Source organism: Adiantum capillus-veneris, chromosome 10 (genome assembly GCF_014529385.1).
Source record: "Adiantum capillus-veneris isolate H3 chromosome 10, ASM1452938v2, whole genome shotgun sequence".
Lineage (NCBI taxonomy): Eukaryota > Viridiplantae > Streptophyta > Polypodiopsida > Polypodiales > Pteridaceae > Adiantum > Adiantum capillus-veneris.
Genome location: NC_140940.1, coordinates 5254742 through 5279813, shown reverse-complemented (window position 1 = coordinate 5279813; position 25072 = coordinate 5254742). Strand labels below are relative to the sequence as shown.

At 43.2% G+C, this 25072-nt stretch overlaps 1 protein-coding gene across 6 annotated transcripts in view; it reads left to right on the top strand.

Annotated features, from left to right (window-relative positions):
* Positions 1 to 8374: 8374 nt before the first annotated feature.
* Positions 8375 to 25072, top strand: part of LOC147448390 (yacP-like NYN domain protein) — a 40633-nt gene continuing 23935 nt past the window's right edge. For 3 of the 6 annotated variants that reach the window (XR_015189347.1, XR_015189346.1, XM_086521021.1), the window contains exons 1-4: positions 8375 to 8556; positions 8920 to 9006; positions 9076 to 9179; positions 9275 to 9441. Coding sequence is in view for 4 of the 6 variants with exons in the window: in XM_086521021.1 (XP_086377147.1) it covers positions 8434 to 8556; positions 8920 to 9006; positions 9076 to 9179; positions 9275 to 9441 (481 nt within the window). In the remaining 2 variants the exon portion in view is untranslated. The remainder of the gene's footprint in view (positions 8557 to 8919; positions 9007 to 9075; positions 9180 to 9274; positions 9442 to 25072) is intronic. The other 3 variants (XM_086521019.1, XM_086521022.1, XM_086521020.1) reach the window with 3 other exon arrangements.

Genomic DNA, 25072 nt, shown 5'->3' with positions numbered 1-25072 from the left:
TAGATATACAACTATGTAGGTATCTCTTTCTCATTGACTATTGTTGAGACGAATTCCTCTATAGAAGCTTGACTAACATCTCTATAGCTATGGTCCTTTACATTGATTCTTGTCGTAACCACTTTGTGCCTCAAGTAGATGTGGTCATAGCCCCAATCTTGCACCATCTAAAGTTGATGCATGAATGTTCTCTCCAAAATTACATCAAAGTTGTTGCTTTTGCCAAAATCCACTAATGCAAAGGTATGTTCATACTCTATTACACAAGATGTCATACTCTATTACACAACATTTTACTATAATATGTTCCAACATATCCATCAATCTCTCAACATAGCCATCTACGAGTTGAAGCTTCATACTTGTCTTTCTAAGAGCCAGTTTTTCCCATTTTTTTCCAAATGTCCTTGGTGGCTATGGCTACTCTAGCCCCACTATCAAGTATGGCAATACATTGGCCGCTTGAGATGGTCTCATTTGTCTTGGTTCATTCACCCGTCCGGCCAATTTGGGGTCTCTTGGCATAATTTGTTAGAACTCTCATGACCGTAATCCATTAGAACTCTATGGATTCATTGGTTTTGATGAATCTCATGTTTGGTTTGTTGATCAGTGGATGCTTGTCTTCTAGGTCTTCATCAATTTCCCCTCTTGTATTTCCAAGCACACCTATTTGGGTTGAGGTATATAATGGCTGGTGTGACTCTCAAGGAGGTGTATAATCACTTGAAAAAGATCCATGAGGTGTGGGTGTTGCATGTTTGATAAGTCTCCACATTCCCTCTCAATCCCACTCTCGAAGGTGTTGCAACATTTCTTACATTTTCATATTTCTAAGTTAAGTAGAAATGCTAGTGGTGGATGATTTGTCATGGCTGAGGCTCACTCAATACTCTCAAGATGGTCTTTGACAAGCCCACCTTGGCTTAGTGTAACTTATCCCTTTTTGTCCCTGCTAAGTTGTCCCTGGTCAGGTCTCTCAAAAGTTAGATCTTTGTGACCCTTTGGTCTATGGAAAGTGGTTTAGGGTACCCTTAAAGTTTGAAATTAGGAAACCTAAAAGATTTATATTTAAAAATAAAACCAATATTTTTTTGTCTTATTGCTTGGAAACATTTATCATGGCTTTACCTAACTCTGTTTGGAGTTGTGTATCAAAAGCTAGTGCAAATTTGGTGAACTGCACTTGAAACAACACTAAAAAATAGTCTCAAGACCAAGTACACAAGAACTTTTGATTATATCTTGGTCTCCACATGGTATTTTTAGCTCAAACTTGCGATATAATATGTACTCAAGTATGTCTAAAAGCTTATTAAGTCAGATTTTCGTACCGTGAAGAGGTACATGGATTAGGATCTATGACCCTCTGTCAAATTTTGACTTCAATTTGACAGTAGCTAGATAAGGTCATTTTTAGGCTCTGTATCAATTTTCACCAATTTCTGAGGTCAAGGTACAGGGATTGTGATCCATGTTCCACCACATCTAAACTTGATCTTTGGAGAGCTTGTTACACTCTATGTCCGCTAGCTTGATCTCTGGAGAGCTTGTTACACTCTATGTCCGCTAGCTTGATCTCTGGAGAGCTTGTTACACCCTATGTCCACTAGCTATCTCTCAAATATTTTTGCCTTTGGAATTGTTTTGATAGGTCAAATGTCCAATTCTAATTTTGTTCTGTGATTTTCAGTATGTCCTCTATTTTGCTACCTTTTGACCCTAATCTGCTAAATTGTTTTCCAAAATTGGACTTGGGGATATGTTTTCTTATATATGCACTATAGTCTGGGAAAGTTTCAAGTCAAGTTGTCTCCACGGGTACATGGATTGCAATCCATGTTTGGAGGCAAAATCGAGTTTTCCTGGTACCATTAAATGCAATGGCATCAATTTTTTTGGGTTTGGACCTTTAGATTGGAAATTAGGTCAATGTTTGCAATTGCTCAGAGTACTTGGATAATTTTGGGATTTTGACTTGGATTTTGATTTCCAAATGAGATGAAATTTCGGGATTAGGCTAGAAATAGCATGTAGATCAAAGTGGCTAGGTTTTGGGTTGAAAATTTGGGAAAGGTACATGGATTGTGATGCATGTTTGGAGAGCTTTTGACACCAAAATTGGATCACTTATAGATGAAGTTATTTCTTGGCTATCCCCAAAATCGTTTTGGATTTGGACAAGTTTTGGTCACCCAAAAGTGAAATCTTGGATCTATTTAAGAGGTTTTTGGAATCTTCTATTTTTGGCTCTTTTGTCACTTTTTTCAACTCTTTTTGCAATCTTTCTTTGGGAAATCTTGCTAGCTAACTGCACTATAACAACGTCCACCTTGGCCAAATCGCACCGCCTGTAATTAATGCAAGCAATTTGATAGCGTTTTGAGAAAAATTTTGCAAGAGAACCTTGCCAAGAAGACCACCAACCTAGGAAGAGTTTTGAAAAGTACCGACTTGGACCTTTGCAACAAGAGCACTTAATCTCTTCGTAACAGTGATAGCACTTGATCTCACCCTAGCAACAAACGACGACAATGTTTTGATATCACTTGTTGAAGGTTGCGACTAGGGAGGATGGAGCCTATGAGGAGCCATGACAATGAGAAGGGCGTGCAAAGCAAAGGAGAAGATGAACGAGAGAGAGAGAGAGAGAGAGAGAGAGAGAGAGAGAGAGAGAGAGAGAGAGAGAGAGAGAGAGAGAGAGAGAGAGAGAGAGAGAGAGAGAGAGAAGATCGACAATAATAAAAACAACACTTGTATTGATTCAAAGCCTTACATATATAAATAGCCTTAGGCTCATATTAGCCATCCGGATTCCATGCAGAATTGGAGGTGTATTGTATGCTATAGGAGAGTGTTCCCATGGTTTAACGGGACTAGGGCTTGAAAACCCAACAAACATGAGGATCATTGGATGTCCATATGTTGTGTTTGAGGCTCAAGGGGAGGGGAACCTCAAGTTTCACGAGTCTTTTGCTTGCATCCAATCCGCAATCCCCATGCTACAGTGTGATGCAGCAACAATCACTTCTCTTGCACATGAGCCTTGCACCAATCATGCAATCTACACTTTCAAAACCAAGGTGGACCGAATCAAATTTCTTGAGCAATCAAGGCTTCTCAAGGACACCAAATTGTGGTTTGCACAAGACCTTACACCCGCTCAACTTAGGCAAAAGAAGGCAGAACTACAAAAGATGTGAGAAGCGCGTACAGCAGGGAAATGGGCAGTCTACCGAGGAGGTAAATCCATTATTCAAGAGTTTCGAACTCCCAAACCGGCTCCCTCCTCACCCCCTTCTACATAGATTTTGTTCATCTTATCTTATCTTTTTTGGACCCTCAGTCCTTAACTGAGATGTATTCCACAATCCCCCCACGTTTGTAACGTTTTGTCTCTGGTCCCATAGGTCATATCTGACCTCCGTGGACGATAATACAATCTGTGTGTGTGTGTGTGTGATAATATCTAATATCTAACCAACGCAAATGATTTTCTCATATTTAACTGATCACTTAATGTGGGAGGATAAACGGGAACAAGGGTTAGAATATAGACATGTGCTTTCAGATCTATCTCAACACGGGGCCAATGGTAAAGGGGTCCAAATGAGAGATTGTCTATCAAAGAGCAATGCTAGCTAATGGACCTTAAATACCTTAGGGTTAGCTTCATTAAAGATCTCCAAAGGTTAGTGTTAAAAAGTCCTTTGACCTTAGGTAAGCTAGGGCTGAGCTTGAGGTGGGAACCCGTCCCAAGCTTGAGGTGCTTGTTGTGCTTGCTGACTAAGGTGCTTGAGGTGCTTTGTCATGCTTGCTGACTAAGGTGCTTGGGGGTAAGGTGTGCATAAGTCAACAACTATCCCTACAAGAAGGGGGCGAGCCCCACAAGAGGGGGGGTACAAAGAGAACACACACACCCTCGCACAAGGCAAGCTTGGGCGTACAAAGAAAGCAAAAGGGACACTTGTCAAGATCCTCCTCATGTTGCCCTCATGGTGTGCCTAAAGTCTATTGGTTGGCCTCTCAAGGGTCCAATGATAAATTAGTTAATTTAATTAATTATTTTTTTATTTATCAAGTCCTCTCTCGCAAAGGGGAAAGGGGGACACTTGTCCCAAGACTATCATGCTTGCTTGATATGACTCTTGCTTGTGATTGGCTAGGCATGGAGGGGTCCAATGAGCTTCAAGCATGAGCTACAAGGGGGGGTCGACCAAAGTAAGCTAGGGGGTTGCTTGAGGGGTATACTCTCCCACACACACACTCACACACACTCTCATTGTGTGAAGTGCAAAGTGCAAGAGCTCCATCTCTTTCTCCAAGCTAGTAGAGAAGTTGAGAGCCTTCACCAACACTCTTGGCTATGGAGTGCAAATCCAACCAAGAGCTATGCTTCAATGCTTAAGCTTGCCATCTTCATTACTATGCTATTATGTATGCTAGCAAGAAGAGTGATGATAAGTGAGGAACTAATTCTTTCTCCTATGAAATGTTTCTTCTTCCTCTTCCCTACCCTCATTCCCTGCTAGCTCTCTCCACCTTCAAAGGTGTTTGAGGTCTTGGGACTGAGGCTTGGGATAGTTAATGCTTTCCACAAAGTTTATGTTATGCTCGTGATGCATGAAGCTTTCCATCTTCATTGCATCACCTAGGTCACAAGGAACACAAAGATTGTATTGTACCAAGTCTCCCTTGATGGGAGAAACTATAATGCAAATGCCTATTGAAGGGGGGACCGCGGCTCCACATAAATCCGGTCCTCAACTGTTGTCATGTTTTGTAAACTCTCTCTCTTGCAAAAGTATTGTTCACGCCAAGTTAACTAAATGCTATGTTTATGTTGCTACCATCAATCAAGTTCACCCTCTATGCTCACAAAATAATTCCATAAAAGTGCTATCTCTAATTTTTGCTACTCTCAAAGTTCATAGGCCATTTCCATTACACTCTCTCACACTCTTTGTGCGTGAGTGTGCATGCGTTTGTGTCTTTCTTGCTTGTAGAGTCGCCATCGACGATGTCTACACTAAGCTACAACTCTCTCTCTCTCTCTCTGTGTGTGTGTAATTCTCTTATATACGACAATTTCTCTCTGTCAGGTGGAGGGTATGAGAAGGTCTCTCTACTTCTATATCTGTGTCTTGCGAGCAGAGGGGTGAAGGCGGACAAGATGGTTATGGAGAGAGCGAGCTCAGCGCACAATAGGGAACTAACATGGAGTAGAAGGTTTTCGTTGGGAGGGGGGATCTTGCTATTGAGTGTTTTTATTATTATTTTAAAGTGAAGCATGTAGGTAGCGAGTATGTATGTAACCAATATTCAAGGCACACTAGTTACTTGGTTGGCCTACGGCCTTTTTATTGAATTTGAGCGAAGGCTGTTCCACGTTCTCAACTTCTCTGATATTCGACCTTGCAACCTCATCCTACAATCAATATGTCAGCATTGACTCTGTGTAGCTCAACACTGCCTACTACTACAGATGCTCTCACTTTCCATAATTTTAATATTATTGCCGAAAAGCAGTAGTGCAACGATGGGTTGCCAACATTCTTTATTTTGAGAGAGCATAGTAGAATTGATCATGGCCTTGCCCATAATATGAAGAAGTAGAAAATGTTTGCTATAAGCCTCAGTTACATTGGCACTGACTCATGAGCTTCCTGAGTACTTCGTTAAAAGTTCTCTCACCCACATGAAGGCTGTTCTTCCCCTTAAAAAGTAAGACTACATACAAGACCCTTGCTTTGCATCCTTGAAAAGAGATCCAAGCTGTGTTGCCCTATGGCCACAAAAACAAATCCTGAACGAAGAGCATGTCAATGACTTGGTTCGATCTCTAAGGTGCACATATGTGTTGACCAACATGCTTTCAAAGTATGCATCTTTCTCATGTTTTCCCGTTAGTGAGAATGTTACCATGAGTTTTGATGTTGGGCATTGCCTTGGTTGACATGTATGCCAAGTGTGGCGTACTTCAGAAAGTACAAAAAGTTCTTGAGGAGTTGCTTCCTAGAACAGTAATTCTAAGAATGCACTGATTGCAGGATATGTTGAATAGGGGCAGGACTAGGAAGCTTTGGGCTATTTTCAGATGATGCAAAGCAAGTGCATCTCTCCAAATGCAATTAGCTATGCTTGCATCTTGAAGGCATGTGGAAATTTGGAAGATGCTAAGATGGGCAAGAAACTCACAATGCTATTGTTAGTCAGGGGTTGTTGAAAAAAACCCATTATGCTTGGCACTACCTTGGTTGACATGTATGCCAAGTGTCGTAGGCAAGAAAGCCTTGGGTTGTTGTTAGTAGATGCCAAGCGAGGGTGTCTCTCCAAATGCAGTCACCTATGATTTCATTTTGTAGGCATGTGGTACTACGCAAGATGCTAATATGGGCAAAAAAATTCATGATGACATTGTTAATTAGGGGCTCGTGAAAAAAGAAGTTGTGCTTGGCATTGCCTCGGTTGACATGTGTGCCAAATATGATGTACATCAAGCACAAAAAGTTCTTGAGGAGCTTCTTGTACGGAATGTCGACTCTTGGAATGCATTGTTGCAGAATATGCAGAACAGGGGAAGGGCCATGAAGCTTTGGGCTGTTTTCAGAAGATGCAAAGTGAGGGCATCTCTTCGGATGAAATCACCTATGCTTTGGTCTTGAAGGCTATGCTTACATCTTGAATGCATGTGGCATTATGCAAGACACTGACATGATGATGGAGATCGGGGTAGACATGATCGACACGAGAGAAATATGAAAGATGAAGAGATCATGACAAACACGATTAAATTTGATATACAAGAGATTGTAGCCACAAGGATGCAGTGGACAAACGATCTGCAAAGAGCATGATAATTGCAAGGATATATATAATGGATATGATGGTAGTGACAATGATGATGAATGCTAAGACGATAGCATGAGGGATTGAGATGATAGAAATCCTAGCTCTTCAAAATGGAATCAACCACATAAACTAAAGCTGGTTTAATCTATACAAAAGTTCTTGACGGACTTTCTATCTGAAATGTAGTCTCTCGGAACATGTTGATTACATGATTTACTTATATAATGCTGTGACAAGAACTTGAATAAAAAATTAGACATACAAATTCACATGGCCATGGCACGGACTTGAATATCAAATTATCAAAGAAATTTAGGTTTGTTATCTTGTTTTTGAATACCATGACATTTCAAAGAGACACAATGTCGACTCTCCACCATACTTTTGTATGACACTCATGTAGACCATACACTTAACTACTGTTCTACTTTTGTTTGTAGTTCATCAAAGGTTTTTTTTGAAGTGATTACTTGCTCAAGTGAAACCACTACAAATAAGGTGAGTGCTCTATCTTGATGTATACATTGCACTTGTGCTTTACACACAAAAAATAAGAGTGTTTGATTGTAACATAACAATTACAATCTGATTTTCACACAAAAAACTATGTTGCTACAAAATCTTTTAAGTTGACATTGATATATTATTTTTGAAGAAATAAAAAGCCTTTCAAAACATTTTAAGTGCGTAAGTGAAGGGTGAGTTTAGGAAATGAAAAGACCTATGAAGGTGGAAAGTATAAAGACTTTTTGTATCCATACAAAGAGGTGATCTACTTCACATTAGTGCATTTGTGTTTTTCTTCTCCTTTATTTTTACTTTGGCGTTTTCTTTTCTTTGAAATGTCCTTGCATTCTGTAGGTAGTGATTTTTTTTTGAAGCAATTAGCAATACCTTACATAGGAATACCTTACATTAATATGTGCCAACTATTTTAAAAAAAAATGTACCTTACAATAGTTTGTGCCAACGATTTAAACATGTACCTACATCTGTATGTGTCAATGATTGATTTTTTAAAATTAAAACACGAATCTTGCAAGATCCAGATTGCAAGGCAACGAGGCAATCTACGAGGGGCACATGCAAGAGGGGGCAGCCAAGGGCAACGGGTGCATGCAGGGCATGAGGTAGCTTGGTGAGGGGCAAGTAGAACCAACGCACCTACAAGTGGCAGAGCAGTGTGCACGACAAAAGAGAAGGCAACAAAGGTTCTTTTAATTGCAAAATGGGTCTATTGCATCATGCGAGCTCTCTCAAAGTGTTGGCTTAGTTTGACATGCTTACTTCTAGTGAGGAGATTGCAAGCTCGATCTATGAATGTTGCATGTTCCCATTTTGGAGACAATATGCAAAGTGGAATCATCGAAGAGGAATCTTAGAAGATTTTGCCTAATAATTGAGTAGTAGCCAGTATTTTTTACTATACCTTGAGAAAATAAATTGTCACTACAAGGCCAACCACGCAAGCAAGCCTAGTTTTGTGTATATTATTAGGGGGGGTTTGTGGTTCTTAGAATTTTGAGCCAAGAAAATACACGTGGCTAACGCGAAGGACTGAACTTGGTCATATGTCGAAGGATGTCACCAGCCGATGACTGTCTCAGAGCTTCCTTCTTCTCCGGCATCGACATCACGGCACTCGTTTGCTTCAAGCACGAGCACGCCGTCTTCATCTGCGCTGCAGCTTTCGGTGATTCTCAGGTCTCTCTCTCTCTCTCGTCGGCTAGATCTTTAAGGTCTCTTGGGATAGTTTCCTACGACGTTAAAACTCTCTTCTTCTCCTCCTCCCGCCGCCGCCGCCCCCCCCCCCCCCCCCCCCCCCCCCCCCCCCCCCCAAACCAAAACCCAAAAACCCCAACACTAAAAAAAGAAAAGAAAAAACAACAACAACAACGACGACAGACACTTTTTTTTTTTGTAATGCAACAACGACACACACGCACAACGCGCGCGCGCGCGAGAGAGAGAGAGAGAGAGAGAGAGAGAGAGAGAGAGAGAGAGAGAGGTATCTACTGAACCTCTAGAATATAAAATGTGCAACATATGCCTTTGGTAAAATTTCAGTGTCTGTGCTGTCAGAAACCTAGGCCACAGCCACCAAGGATAACATCAAATGTCAAATTCAACCTTCAGTTTTTGAGGCGGATAAAGGTGGGATGTTGTCAAAAGAACACGAGCATGATCATCATGAAACAATGAACGACCATTGATCTCTTTCAGGAGGGAAGATCAGGAGAGCGACCCTCCACAGGATATCGACGAAAGAAGGTGGAAAGGGATCCATCAATTCTTGCTGAAGAAGAAGAAAAGCGGGAATTTTATGAGTACGTATGGCTAACTCAGGATTGGAACTACTTGCTTTTGTGGCATTTCATAGCTAAGCACATGGTTGTACTCCTTTCTGTGTTTATGCTCATAGTTCCAATAGTTTTATCGAGATTGAGATGAGAAGGCCCGTGCTATTGGTGGATGGCTACAACATGTGTGGTTATTGGTCAAAGTTGAAGAAGCATTTCAAGAAAGGTGACCTTGAGTATGCTCGCCAAATTCTTGTTGACGAGCTGGTGGGATTCAGTGCATTAAGAGGTGAGTTGCTAGATTTAATTTTGCAATTCACCCCCACCTTGTTACCTTAATGGTATTTGCTTCTTTAATGCATAAATGTTGTGTACAAGAGACCATCCCTGAATGCTTATGCAATGATGATGGTACTTTTGATGAAGAAAAACCAGTACATAACTTGGCACTGCCTGGTTGATGCTCAAGCCACCCCCTACCAGATGGCTCCTTGTCTCTCCTACTGCGAGGCACCTATTGGGTCGGTGTGGATACATCTAGGGCACTCAAATCTGGGTACTCCTTTGCTGAAATTGACCTTCACTTGGCAGAAATTGCAGATCTTGGGGACTGATATGATTCCTTGGCTACTTGGTGCTTCTTAAGGTTTCATTTTAATGGATATTAGTGGCTAAATTTGCAAATCTGCTTTGCTAGCTGCCAACAGCTCAGGTTAAGCTGCATCTGAGTGCCCTAGGGTGGTGTGAATCAGTCTAGGGCACTCAGATCTAGGTACTCCATGGCTGAAATGGACCTTGAAATTGCAGCTCCTATGGACTTGTCTCATTCCTCATTACTTAGTGCTTTATTAAGGCTGCTCCTTGATGCTACTGGTCCTAGGCTACTAACCAACACTGTTAGTTGCCCGATTCCACCTTTGTATAAGCAATTATGCAAGGAGGGTTACGTAGGGGTGCTAATTAATATGGTGAATCAGTTTGGACATGAAGGTCTTGCGAACAGGCTCACAAAGGTGCTGTTAGTAGATCTCCTAGGTGTACCTAGTCTACGGGTTGGATCTAGGTCACCATAGCATGTCTTGTGGCACATCGAGACAATGTGCACATGACATTCATCTAGTGCTATGTGTTTGATGGATCTGTTGTTAAAATCTTCTGGAGCAGCTCACAAAAGCCAAGGGACTGTGAAACCCCAAGGATGTACCTCCAAAACCATCAGCATCCACTCGTAACATTTCTAGAGGATGTACCCCAAAAAAAGAAGCTTAGGACCAAGGAAAATGTGATGTCCTCATGACATTTGCAAGAAGAACATGTCGACACATAGTGGCCCACTCCTCAAAGAGACATTTGGAAATCCCACAGACCATCCGCAAAGAATTGTGCGGACAAGATCTCAAATCATGGGACATCTGGTGGTGATGCAAAACCTGCTGAATAGTCAAACTCTTTTGCAAATTGAGGAGACTCACTCTCATGCTCACCCTCAATAGTGCCTACTGTAAGAGGCACTTGTGATTGAATCTCCAAGGGATCCAAAGCCTGATGAACTTGCCTATTCTAGGGAAACTGAGGATGCTCCAGACCTTATGCTCTATCCCTCTTTCCAACTGCCTTGGGACCTCCTCTTGATGTTGGTTTGGTAACCTCTCCTCGAGAGGTCTGTTTGGGGCCTACTGTGCCTCATCCAACCTATGTCTCACTACCTGTTTGTAAACAAGGATAGGCTATGCGTGTCCTTGTTTACTTGCCTGTCACTCTTTGTCTGTGTGTTTGATCAACACTATGCTGCTACTAAGCACTTTGTTGCTATTGACTAAGACCCTTCTGATCTCTATCATGCTGACATGCAGGATCCTCCTGTTGTGTAGGACTCTGCTGGGTTTGTTGTAGCTCTGATTGTCACAAACTGCTGATGTGTCCAGTCACTCAAGAGCAGAGCCAACCTTCAGATCATGGCCGAGGGGCCTAAACTCTAAGAAGAGTAAACAAGCAACAGAAGAAGAAGTCCTACCAACTTATGGGACCCCGTCCGATGGGGCCCAAGTTACATGAAGGATTAAAATAAAGCACGACCTACACACACTTTGTCACGAGGACGTGGCAATTGCTAACTTGAGTTGTTGGTTTCTTTCCGATGATTTTTGTTTAATTTTTGGGACCCTCTTTTTGAAGTTGCAAATGGTTGGACATTGTATGGCCAGTGTGAAACGGCAGACGGCCAAGAGCTTCACCCGCAGTCGGGAAGGGCAGGTCACCACGAGTTGGTTGGGCCAATGGGCACAAGGTGTCTAGGCTCCGTTCAAAGTCTTTTAGGCCCCTCGCTACACCTATAAGTTGTTGGCTACTAGGAAATTAACTCAAAAGAGGCAAACTAGACACTTGGCGGCTCCTGAGTAGCTTTCTCGGTCTGCATGAAGAGGGAGCGCCCATTTCAAGAGAGGGGGCTGATTTTTGCCCGTAAGTGTGTGCTACAGTGTGTGTGAGTAGTGGGTGCAGGTGCTCACAGCTTTAATGGAAAGCTTGCCTTCTCCCTTGCTCTATGTAGCGCGACGATTTGCTCTCGCATCTCTCTCTCTCTCCTTTGCACATATAGTAATGCCCCACTAGTTGGGCTTCTCAGATGATCATGTGTTGCTAAATTGGCTTTATCTGACAGAAAAAGAATTCTAAATGAATTATTGGATTTTTAAGTGAGAGGGTTTTCTCGCTTGGAACATTAAGGAAAAATAATTCTAAATGAATTATTGGAATTTTAAGTGAGAGGGTTTTTCTCACTGGAGACATCCGAGTACGGAGTATTCCTAGTGCGTCATTCAAAGTAATGACAGGAGCACTGTGAAAGGGAATATCTGTAAGGCCACCAGGAACGGGTGCTTCTGATGCGTCCCACCGATGGGTGACAGGGAGCATCGGAAAGAAGTATCCGACCATCCGGGAAGGGACATCTCTGATGCGTCATAAGATGGGTCATCGTGAAGGAGATTGTACCGTGAGTTCGGTAGGAAAGGACTAGGTGATGGGTATTCCTGATGCGTCACAAGGTGGGTGACGGGTGCATCGGAAAGGGAATATCCATAGTCGGGAGGAAATTCCGAACTGTGTTAGAATTGTGCACAAGGAAAAAGCAAGCACTTGAATGAAGATGGGTTCAGAGGAAACTTTGAGGAAAAACAGATGCTTTTTGAGAAAGCGGGATTGCCTTTCGGGAAAGCAGATGCTTTCTCGCGAGGAAGTCTATGTCTGCATTGCAACTGTGCATGTGATTGCATCTAGGGACGCTGGGAAGTGTTGTGAAAGCATTGTTTTTAACTTATAAGGTTTTATTGAGTTTTTGGACAGATTCAGACCATTTTTAAAGGTGACCGACCGCCCACTTAATAAGTGGGCAGCCATATGATAAATAAGGCAACAGATCAGCCAGCGTTTTCTCGCTCTCTTTTTTTGGCAGAGCAGCGAAAAAAAAAAACGGTTGCGATCTCTATGCAAGCAGCTATTCGTGCCCGTGGCTAGGAGCTATAAAAGCATCACATGCCCTTACTCAGAGAAGAGACCAATCTTTGCAAGAAGGAGATGCTGTTGCAGATTTCAGCCGTAAAGAAGACGTTGCCGGTGATGCCCATGGCTGCCCCAAGTGTACCAGATGTTGCCAAGACCCAGTGCGCGAGTTCCCTCGCGAAGAAGTGCCTATGGAGCATGTTTCCATCGCGAGAAGTTGCTGGTTTTCTCTGTTTTCAGCCCATAAACGTCGTAGACGGGGCTGATCTACGAGAAGGAACGCGAGAACACACCTCTTCTGTGTGTAAGATTGGAAGAGAGGATTTTCTATGTCGAGATCTCTTACGGGGAATTGTTTTTCGAGAACCGAGTTGCGTTTCGAGCATCGAGACTTTGAAGGTAACATTTTCATGTTATGATCTATGAGTATTTGATTGCAGGTGTACTTCCTCTTCGTGAGGGAGTAGGAGCAGAGGAAGGCATGAGCCTCTGCACGAGAAAAGCGCTCTGAGGAACTAGAGCTAGATCAGCCCAAGGGTTTCGTACCCAAGTTTGGGGAGCAGATCCACGGATCGAAGAGAGGTAGACTCTCGAGATGTAATCCAGAAGTTGAAATTCCCAAGGGAAGGACTTTGTGTCCAGGAAAGCGGATTTAATCTGCAGGAAGAGGACTCTGGAAAGAGAGTTGTAGGGATGTCATGCCCTGAGTCTGGAAGGTGAGATCCAGAGGCGAGAACCTTGGTTCTCAAGGATTTGGAATAAGGAACGGAAGTTCCTTGGAATATGGTTGTAGCCCTAGGAATCGGGAAGCTAAGGCTTCCAGGAACCATCAAGTCTTATTCTAGAACGAACGTGGTAATACGTTCGGTTCAAGTGCTTGTATAGACTTCTCCTCGGTAATAAAGATACTATTACGGGGGGGGGGGGGGGGGGGGGGGACCAGCCCATCTTCTAGTCCCCAGTACTATGTGGATCTTCTCACTCTCTATCTCTCTCTCTCTATCTTTTTATCTCTATATCCTTTGGCTTCAGTAATAAGTGATAAAATCTATTTATCCGAATGTATTTTATATTGTTATGCGCTCCCGTTTGTGACAGTGGTATCAGAGCATGGTCTCGTCTCTTTCTCTGTAAAGGAGGACGACTCTAGGAAGATACGGGAAGAAGCCATGACAAGCCAAGAGAGAAGTAAGCAGGCGGAAACCTAAGTCCTGCAGGAAAAGCTCGCACAGTTGGAAAGAAATTTTCTCTCTGCAAGAAGTCGACACAAGACTTGGGATTCTCTGAGAAGGCGACAAGAGCATGATGCTCAAGAACCTAGAGAATCCAAGGAGCGGAATGCTCGAGATTCTTCAGAATCCAGAAAATATCCATGAACGTCAATCCAGAACTATAGCCATGAAATCCCATCATTCCGGGAAGGATATGAAGAAGGTCTTTAGACCTCAGAACACTCCGGTTAAGTTTCATACTTTTGACGGAACGGAAGATGCCCCGAAAGCTACCGCTTTTATTCGACAGTTTGAGTTGCCTTTGCAAAACGGCAATTTCTGAGAAGCGTCGAAGATGAGGCATGTGATTAAACACCTCAAGGGGATTGCAAGTACTTGGTGGTATACCAAAGCTCTGCAAGGAACTTACAACAAGACTTGGATTCAATTCAAGGCTGAATATTTCGACAAATTTTTTTTCCTCTACACTTTGAGGAAGGCATCCAAGAAGATTGGGATGGGTTTGCCCAATAGGAACACGAGTGAGTCAAAGCAAGTAGTGGTTCACTCTTGCCAAGGTAGCTCCACTCTCGATCCTCTCTGAGGAAGGAAAAATGAACAAATTTAACGAAGGACTTTTGTCCGAATTTTGTAAATGCATCTGCAAGATACTTTGCAGCAGATGGTGGAGTCCGCAATACAAAGCTGAAAGTGTACACCTTAATGTACATAGAATCCAATCCCCGTAGTGGGACGAGAAACATTGAACACAGAAAGTTTGGAGTAAGGGAATTAAATCTAACTCCTGAGTTCTTGAATAGAAGACCCTTGAACTTTAAGTGAGAGGGAAGGTTTTTAATCAAAGTTACATCTTTGAGGAAATCATAAAGTGCATTATGCTTGTTTGCTCTTTTGCACGAGGTATGGTTGTGTCTAGCGAAGACAATCACTCTCGAGTGTTTATGAGAGTAAGGTTGAGTCAGAACATTGTTTATACGATGAACTGCTTTGCTTAACCATCCGGAAGGTCCATGATTGATCTGGTATCCGGTAGTTCTCCAACAAATCACTTGCTATTGCGGGTAGGAAATTATGAAGGAACCATTCTGAGTTTTCAAGCAAAGAAAAGCTTTCATGAAGCTTGAGTACTCTTTAAGCCCACACCCCCTACCCGGTAAGGGAAGATATGGTAGTGCTTTTTGCACAAGTGAATGAACACTCTCTTTACGAGGGAAGGAACAAGCAACGACTACGGCCTGTGCTTGAGGAATCCAAGGATTAAAATCCTAGATTATTTGATGAGCGGGTTTTGCTCTAAGATCGAGCCAAGTGATCATCAAGTTGAGCGTCTTCGCTCTAAGGATCTTACGAAGGGAAGGTAATTTCCCAGGTTCTCCGAAACTTTAACACAACTTATAAATTATGTACATTTTTGAGTACATGGATAACACACGAAGATGCAGACCTATGCCAAGGAACTGGACGAGAGTTTGTTATACTCTCTTGAGCGTCTTTTTGCGCGCAAGGATATTCCGACACGACAATCTCTATTTGAGATGTGTTCGGTAGAAGGAATTTGAGTTTCTCTACGGAGAAGAGGTTTTCTGATGGTCGTCGATCATTGAGTACGCTATGTGCTTTTACCATTACAGTAGCAACTTTTGGTTGCGGTATATGTTTCTCCATGAGCAGGTCAAGTAGCATTTACACGCTGCTGGAATAAATTCGAACTATTATGTTCGTAAGAATATAGTTCGCAAACCGTTTCAAAATGGTGAAAATTACATATGGGAGAACATCCCTGAGAATCAAAGAGGGTTCGCTCTATTGTGAACCGGGTTTGAACGTACGTTCAGAAAATGCTATGGCTAGAATCCTATCTGCCTGAGATTTTGCAACTCGTCATTGATGCTCGCAAGGTGAATCATTTTTGATGATTTTGCAAGAAAGAGATGCTAATGGACGTCGGGAAAACACTGCTAGTGGTAATAACTCCAAGAGAGAATAAGATTGGAAGGAAGTGCCGCCGTGCACAAGGAATCTTCGGATTGGAACCGTCCGCCTATGTTGAGCGACGGCCTGGAACAAGAACCTTCTTAAGGTGATCGCAAATTGTGAAAGAAAGACATCGAGCTTAATGCTCTATGACTTGGGCATTCCCTATGTGGGAGGACACAAGAGGTTTAATACCCTCTGGACTAACAGTGCAGGATTATGCGCAAGGACAGATACCTAGATTGATTTCTAGGAAGATTATTCTTCTCGAATTTGAGAAGACGGAATCAAGTTAACAGAGTCTCGGATAAGGAAACTTTGGATCAGAACAATTGGCCTACCCAAAGGAAAGGCTCCGGAATAAGAACTTACTTTGGTAAGATAGCACACTTTGTCTGCCACCACAGGAAGATTCACATGAGCTTAATGCTCTCGACATGCCCTATGTGAGAGGACACAAGAGGTTTAATATCCTCAGGACTAATAGCGCAAGGTTATGTGCAAGGGCAAAGACCTAGATTGATTTCTAGGAGGATTATTCTTCTCGGGATTGAGAAGGTGGAATTGAGTTAACAGATTCTCGGATGAGGAAACTTCCAATCTGTTGGAAAGACGCGAATGACGAGTTCTTACCTGACTCGTAAGTTTAATGAAAGGTGAAGGATATCCTCGAGGTACTAGAGGAAAGACATGATCCGGTAAGGTACCTATTGATTTATTGAATTTTTGTTTAATTTCCTTTTTAAGTTCTCTACTGAGAAAGGACCAGCTCAACTCACCATTGAGCAAAATTTGGAATTTTTCCGGTTTCTTCCCGGCAGTTCAGTTGGACCTCTACAGTTGAGGATCCTCAACTGTTTATAAGTGAGAGGGATGTTGCTAAATTGGCTTTATCTGACAGAAAAAGAATTCTAAATGAATTATTGGATTTATAAGTGAGAGGGTTTTCTCGCTTGGAACATCAAGGAAAAATAATTCTAAATGAATTATTGGAATTTTAAGTGAGAGGGTTTTTCTCACTGGAGACATCCGAGTACGGAGTATTCCTAGTGCGTCATTCAAAGTAATGACAGGAGCACTGTGAAAGGGAATATCTGTAAGGCCACTAGGAACGGGTGCTTCTGATACGTCACATCGGATGGGTGACAGGGAGCATCGGAAAGAAGTATCCGACCATCCGGGAAGGGACATCTCTGATGCGTTATAAGATGGGTCATCGCGAAGGAGATTGTACCGTAAGTTCGGTAGGAAAGGACTAGGTGATGGGTTTTCCTGATGCGTCACAAGGTGGGTGACGGGTGCATCGGAAAGGGAATATCCATAGTCGGGAGGAAATTCTGAACTATGTTAGAATTGTGCACAAGGAAAAAGCAAGCACTTGCATGAAGATGGGTTCAGAGGAAACTTTGAGGAAAAACAAATGCTTTTTGAGAAAGCGGGATTGCCTTTCAGGAAAGCAGATGCTTTCTCGCGAGGAAGTCTATGTCTGCATTGCAACTGTGCATGTGATTGCATCCAGGGACGCCTGGGAAGTGCTGTGAAAGCATTGTTTTAAACTTATAAGGTTTTATTGAGTTTTTGGACAGATTCAGACCATTTTTAAAGGTGACCGACCGCCCACTTAATAAGTGGGCAGCCATATGATAAATAAGGCAACAGATCAGCCAGCGTTTTCTCGCTCTCTTTTTTTGGCAGAGCAGCGAAAAAAAAAAACGGTTGCGATCTCTATGCAAGCAGCTATTCGTGCCCGTGGCTAGGAGCTATAAAAGCATCACATGCCCTTACTCAGAGAAGAGACCAATCTTTGCAAGAAGGAGATGCTGTTGCAGATTTCAGCCGTAAAGAAGACGTTGCCGGTGATGCCCATGGCTGCCCCAAGTGTACCAGATGTTGCCAAGACCCAGTGCGCGAGTTCCCTCGCGAAGAAGTGCCTATGGAGCATGTTTCCATCGCGAGAAGTTGCTGGTTTTCTCTGTTTTCAGCCCATAAACGTCGTAGACGGGGCTGATCTACGAGAAGGAACGCGAGAACACACCTCTTCTGTGTGTAAGATTGGAAGAGAGGATTTTCTATGTCGAGATCTCTTACGGGGAATTGTTTTTCGAGAACCGAGTTGCGTTTCGAGCATCGAGACTTTGAAGGTAACATTTTCATGTTATGATCTATGAGTATTTGATTGCAGGTGTACTTCCTCTTCGTGAGGGAGTAGGAGCAGAGGAAGGCATGAGCCTCTGCACGAGAAAAGCGCTCTGAGGAACTAGAGCTAGATCAGCCCAAGGGTTTCGTACCCAAGTTTGGGGAGCAGATCCACGGATCGAAGAGAGGTAGACTCTCGAGATGTAATCCAGAAGTTGAAATTTCCAAGGGAAGGACTTTGTGTCCAGGAAAGCGGATTTAATCTGCAGGAAGAGGACTCTGGAAAGAGAGTTGTAGGGATGTCATGCCCTGAGTCTGGAAGGTGAGATCCAGAGGTGAGAACCTTGGTTCTCAAGGATTTGGAATAAGGAACGGAAGTTCCTTGGAATAGGGTTTTAGCCCTAGGAATCGGGAAGCTAAGGCTTCCAGGAACCATCAAGTCTTATTCTAGAACGAACGTGGTAATACGTTCGGTTCAAGTGCTTGTATAGACTTCTCCTCGGTAATAAAGATACTATTATGGGGGGGGGGGGACCAGCCCATCTTCTGGTCCCCAGTACTGTGTCGATCTTCTCACTCTCTATCTCTCTCTCTATCTATTTCTCTCTATATCCTTTGGCTTCAGTAATAAGTGATAAAATCTATTTATCCGAATGTATTTTATATTGTTATGCGCTCCCGTTTGTGACACCATGTATAGTTCTGGGGGTTTATGTGCGTTTGCCAAGGAGAGCCTTCTGTACAAGAACCGGATTAGCTAATTTGTCACAAAGTGATGACGTGGCGGACAGCAGAAACCCTGCCAGAAACCCTAAAATTCTTGCAAACCCTAATTTTTGCAAGAAACCCTAATTTCCGAAAATCGCAGAGGTTGATTTTTTTTTTTTTGAAAAATGATGAGCGACACGGATTTTCCTTTTTTTTATAAAAAAAGAAAAAAGACTCTAAGAGAGAGAGAGAACTGATGCTTTTTATTTTAAAAGCTTTTGGGGCTCTGCTTTCGGGCATCCCTTGTATCTTTAAATAAGTGGTGAGGGCTTCACTTCTCAGAGCATCTGGACGCAGAGTTTGAGAGTGAAACCCTAACCGCTCTCTTGTACTTTGATGATTGATTAATACAAAAAGAAATACCGAAAGGGGCGCCAGTCTTTGGGGCCAATATCTCTAGGCACGGAACTCCGCCGGGCCAGTGTAAATCTATTGTGATCTGTGACTTGTTTTGAAGTGGTTATTTGGTGCTGTCGCGGTTGACTCTTGACTTGGAGTGTCCGAGTCTGTTACAGTGGTATCAGAGCACGGCCGATTTCTCTTCTACGGGAAATCCGATCCCCGAATTTTTATTTCCGCGGCACCTATGGCTTCAGGCAATGATCAGTCGACTCCCTCTGCATCTGGAGATGCGAGCTGGGATCACAACGAAGATTCAGACAGAGAGTATGGCCCGCCTCGGCCTACTCAGGCGGAACAAAGAGAGATGGAGCGTCGTCAATTCATTGGCGATGTGTAACCGGCCTGTTCAATCCAAAAAGGGCGGTAGACTTTACTTTAAACCTTGATTTAGCTTTCACCCGTTATTAGTCGTCTATTTTACCTGCGCTATAGTGACACAAGAGAGGGGAATGGGATACAGATGCTAGAATGCACCTGTATGAGAAGACCGACACCAGATTGGCCCCTAACTTAGGCGCCCCTTTCGGTATTTCTTTATTGTTCAAAAGAGGGAATAAACGTTGTGGTTCCCTACAAGCTGCCCCGCACAAACTCGGCTGAATTTCCACTGTTCCAGCCCGATTTCGGCAGCATAACTGTACTAGAACCCTTCACAGTCAGTATTCCCACGCATTGACTGACTTTCCCGACGCATACGGGCACTTTGCAAAACCTGGCGAGGATCTGCAGCACGCTGAATTCTCTGTTTTCAGCCCTGAAAATGGGCCAGATCACCTGTACAGCGGTCCCCTTGCGTCCCCGAACCTCCTGGGGGTATTAGGGTCCGTTTAGGGCCAAAACCCTAAACCTGCAAAAATACACAGCAGGCTGTAATTCACTGTTTCGGGCTCCGTTTCGCGTGCCGGTCGCATCCTTAGCAAGTCCTCGAGCTCCCGCACCTGTAGGGCTACTTGCCCTTTGAATCGGACGAGATTTCTGGTGTGAAACCTCTCCGAATTCACCTGTACCTGCGGGGGGATTAGCCGCTAGCTAATCCAGTACCTGTGCAAGAGGCTCTTGCCTCGGCAATCGCGCATGAACCCACACAACTGTACATTGGTCAAATGAAGAGCCCACTAGAGGGGCATAACATACTGCCAAAGGGGAGAGAGAGGGCAGTGCGTAGCGTGCAGGGCATCACTCCTGGCACCGCACTGTGCATAAGAGGGAAAGCAAGCACTCCATAGCTCTTAACCTGTGACAAAAGCTGCAAATGAGCCTCTCCCAGCTTAAAATTCAGTGCCACTTCATGTTGCATGAGGCAAGTGCACCAGAAGGTGCCACTTGGCACATTTATAAGCATTTTCCCGTTTCGGGGTTGCCGTCTAAAAATATCCCAACCGGTTGCCCAGTTGACTTCACGGCAGAGTAAGAAAATGTTCCCCTTGTCATTCCGGAGATAATGACGTCAACACATTTTCAGGTCCCAAAATAGCAGTTCCCTAAATTTTAGGAGATGCTGCCATTGTATCTTTCTAGGTCATCCGAGCCTCTTTGTACACTGTGGCCACATCCAGAACTGAAATGTAGCCTCTGTAGCAAAGGATTCCACTTTGGCTAGTCAATGACCCCACTTGGCTAACCATAGTCCTTGTCCAACCTTAGTGCTCTCTTGCCCTCAGGCCTGGACTCCCTCTGGACAGTTCCACACTAGCTATGCAATGCAGGGCAGTTAGATTTCCCGAGGGGTGTTTCCAAAAAGTGAAAGTAAATAGATAATAAGAAAGAAATCAACAAAAAGGATAGATAGTAGTCACACGCTGGTGACATGCCCCCCTCTTGAAATCTCAAACGTCCTCGTTTGCATCTATGTCGTACATGCTTACTGTCAACACTGATGTATTCAACACCTGTCGACACATATACGACACATATATGCTCATTGTCAACCCTGGTGTATTCAACACGTCGTCGACTCATGTATTGCCTGCGTGTGAACCCTGTCCCAATGACATAGTGGTAGCTTCGCACTCTGCCATTGCTTTGAGTCACTAACTTTCCAATGACAAAATGGTAGCTGCACATTTTGCCACTGTCTTATAGTACATGTTGGATCCCGTAACACTTTCGAGCATACCCAAACCGACAGTTTAAGAATGCAGTTACACATGTACTCTTCAATAGAAGCAATCACTGTATCCTTGACAAACTGACAAGAAATACTCACTTCTATAGCACTAACCAAACTTTTGGACATTCCATAAGAGCAATTGCCAAACTGACAATCTGTACAGCTCTAACATTCATGTAACAGGTATTTCATTTGAGCTCACTTTAAATACCTTGTACATCATTTGTTTCAGAAGCCATTGTCACACTGACAATCCATGTAGCTTTGAAACTCAAGTGGTCAAGGTAGGTTGCAAACCGAAGGCTTCAAGGTAAAGTGATAACACAGTTGGTGACTCTACAAGTTCACCTTCTTCCATTCACTTAGCATCCATTGGTGGATAGTTTCTGAACTTTACCAAGTAACGCCTAGCAACCTTGCCTTTCACTTTTCTTTCTAAGGCCACTTTGACCTTGTACATTTCATCCATGTCCTGAACATACTTATCTGCTTCAAATATCTTGTCCTTTGTTTGGAGTATGGGAGGAACTTTCTTGCCACCTTCAACTATCTCAAAGGGTGCCTTGCCAGTTGATGAATGCACTGTATTATTGTATGCATACTCCACCAATGGCAAATACTGCTCCCACTTTCCTTTATGCTCTGACACATAGCACTTCAGCAGATCTAGGACAGTAGAATTTGCCTCTTCTGATTGCCCATCTGTTTGAGGATGAAATGACGAAGAGAATTTGAGCGTGGTGCCCATATTCTCAAACAAACCTCTCCAGAACAAACTTGTCATGCGTGGATCACAGTCGCTAACAATCGACTGTGGCATGCCATGATACTTGAAAATATTGCTCATAAACAAGCGTGCCATTTGATCTGGCTTTATCTTCTTCCTGACAGGAATAAAATGAGCCTGTTTGCTGAATCTACAAATAATGGTCCAAATATCATCGTTTCCTGTCTGCGTTCTCGGAAGATCAAAGATAAAATCCATAGCAATACTTTCCCATGGTTTATCTGGAATAGGTAGTGGTTGCAATAACCCTAGTGCCTTTTGCCTGTCAAACTTGACCTTTTGGCATATTAGGCATTCTCACACAAAGGCATCCACATCCCTTCTCAATGTAGGCCAATAGAAGAATGTCTCAACCGCTTTAACTGTAGCATCAATACCACGATGCCCTGCATATGGTGGGACATGACTCTCTTCCATAACTTTGCGTCGCAATGGCTTTGTGACACACAATCTGCCATGCATCATCATGAACCCATCTTTGAGAAGATAGTGTTCATGACGTTGTCCTTGCATTAGCTGCTCAAAGACCCTTGCAAAATGTTCATCATTTTCATACTGTTCTCTCATATCATCAAGTGCATGATGATAAGGAATCGACACAGCTGAAATTTGTGGCTTCCTTGACAAGGCATCAGCCACAACGTTCTTCTTGCCTTCCACATGCACAATCTGAAAATGGAACATGGACAAGATATTTGCCCATCGCATATGCTTCTCAGATAACTTTGTCTGTGTCAAGAAGTATCGCAAGGTCTGATGGTCCGTTTGGACAACAAAGTCTGCACCTAGCAGGTAGTGTTTCCAACTTAAGAGCGCATGAATCACAGCCAGTAACTCTTTCTCATAGACCTGCATGGTCATCTCTGGCCCTTGCAAAAGTCTGCTCTCATAGGCTACTACCCTGCCATCTTGCATTAGCACTGCACCAATGCTACTACCGCAGGCATCACACTGGACCATAAATGACTTCCTAAGATCTGGCAACACAATGACTGGATCTGAAGTCATCTTTTCCTTTAAGAGATTAAAAGCTGAAATCTCTTTTTGTGTCCATCTAAAGGTGACTGCCTTCTTTTGAAGAGCATGTAAAGGTGAAGCAATCTCAGCGAAATTTCGGATAAACCTTCTGTAATAGGAGCATAGTCCCAAAAAGCTTCGGACATCATGCACCGTCTTCAAATTTGGCCATGAGTTGATCGCTTCAACTTTTGCAGGATCCATTTTGACGCCATCCTTTGAGACAATGTGTCCCAGAAAGTGAATCTCTTCCAGAAAAAACTCACTTTTCTTTGCATTGATGAGCAACCTATGACTGCGTAGCTCTTTGAACACAATGGCCAAGTGATGCCTATGCTCCTCTTCATTCTTTGAGTAGACTATCATGTCATCAAAGAATGTACCAACAAACTGCTGGTGTGGACGGAAAATTCTGTCCATCATCCTATTGAACGTAGCAGGAGCATTTGTGAGACCAAAGGGCATCACTAAAAATTCGTAAAGGCCAAACGTTGTTCTAAAAGCAGTCTTGTGCACATCCTCTGATCTAATGCGGATCTGATGGTACCCACTCTTTAGATCTATCCTGCTAAACATAGCTGCTCCTTCTAATTTGTCCATAATATCATCAATTCTAGGTATAGGGAACCTATTCTTGATGGTATTCTTGTTCAGTGCACGGTAGTCGATGCACATACGCCATGAGCCATCCTTTTTCTGCACCAACAACACTGGAGAACAGAATGGAGATGAACTGGGCTGAATCAGCCCCTTTTCTAACAGCTCCTGTACTTGGCCCATTATCTCTTTCTGCTGAGCTGCACTAACCCTGTACGGAGGCTTATTTGGTGGGCTACTGCCTGGCACCAAATCTATCGCATGGTCCTCGGGTCTCTCTGGCGGTAATTGAGACGGTAATGAATCGGAAAAACAGTCACTATACTGTTGTAAAAATATTGACCTTTCTTTATCTAGCACAGATAAATTTGATTCATCACAATCCGACACTTCACGTGCAAAAACCAAGTACGCAGAAAGATGCTTTTTCATTACAGAAGTAATAGCAGAAGCTGATACAGTAGGAATAGACTCCCCTTTAAGCTTTACATCCAGAATATGAGTCTTCCCCCTGCTCTGTACAGTGATCTTTTTGTTGTAGGCATCCATGATTCCCTGTACACGAAACAACCAAGGAATACCTAGCAACACATTACATCCGTCCAGTGGCATGATGTAAAATTCTTCAGCATCTACATAGGACTAGATATGTAGACGCAACTTTCCAATGATGGGTGTCACAGCCTCTGTATGGCCAGGACATGCCAAACCTGCCTCTGCTGTATACCCCATCTCTTTAGGTCTGATTCCCAACTTTGAAGCCAATTCTGGGGAAATGAAGTTGGCTTTGACACTTGGATCAAAGAAGATAAGCACTGTTTGATCCCTGACCTTTCCCCATGCTCTGCAAAGCTCACTTGCATCTGAATTTGGCTTGTCGCCCACCATATCTGGCACTAGACCAGCCATGGGCTTCTTTCCTTTCTTGTCTTCCTTGTCATCAAAATCAGCTGGCCTTTTCTTTGTAGGACAATTGTAAGCAATGTGGCCAGGCTGCTCACATATAAAGCATTTGTTCTCTGTCCTCAGGACCTTCTTTTGCTCTTCTGACTTGCGAGGAAAACGTCTTTTCCATTTCTTTGCTGGTCCTTTTTCTGATTCAGCCGTAGCTTTGTCTTTCCCTGCGTTGGCTGACTCCTGAGTCCCTTTAGGAGCCTCATTGGGAACGTGCTTCTTGGCTGAATTTTTCTTGCCTGATCCTGCCTTGACGCCAGTGTTAAATTCACAATCTTCTCCCTTGAGCAAACCATTGCCAGTGTTTGCTACCTCGATGAGCTGCGTCAAAGTAGTGACTTTTGTCTTCGTACAGTACTTTCTCAATCCTTTAGGTAGGCCACAACAGTATTTTTCAATCTGTTCTGTCAATGGCACAAACCTATAGGAAGTTACTGGAAGTAGA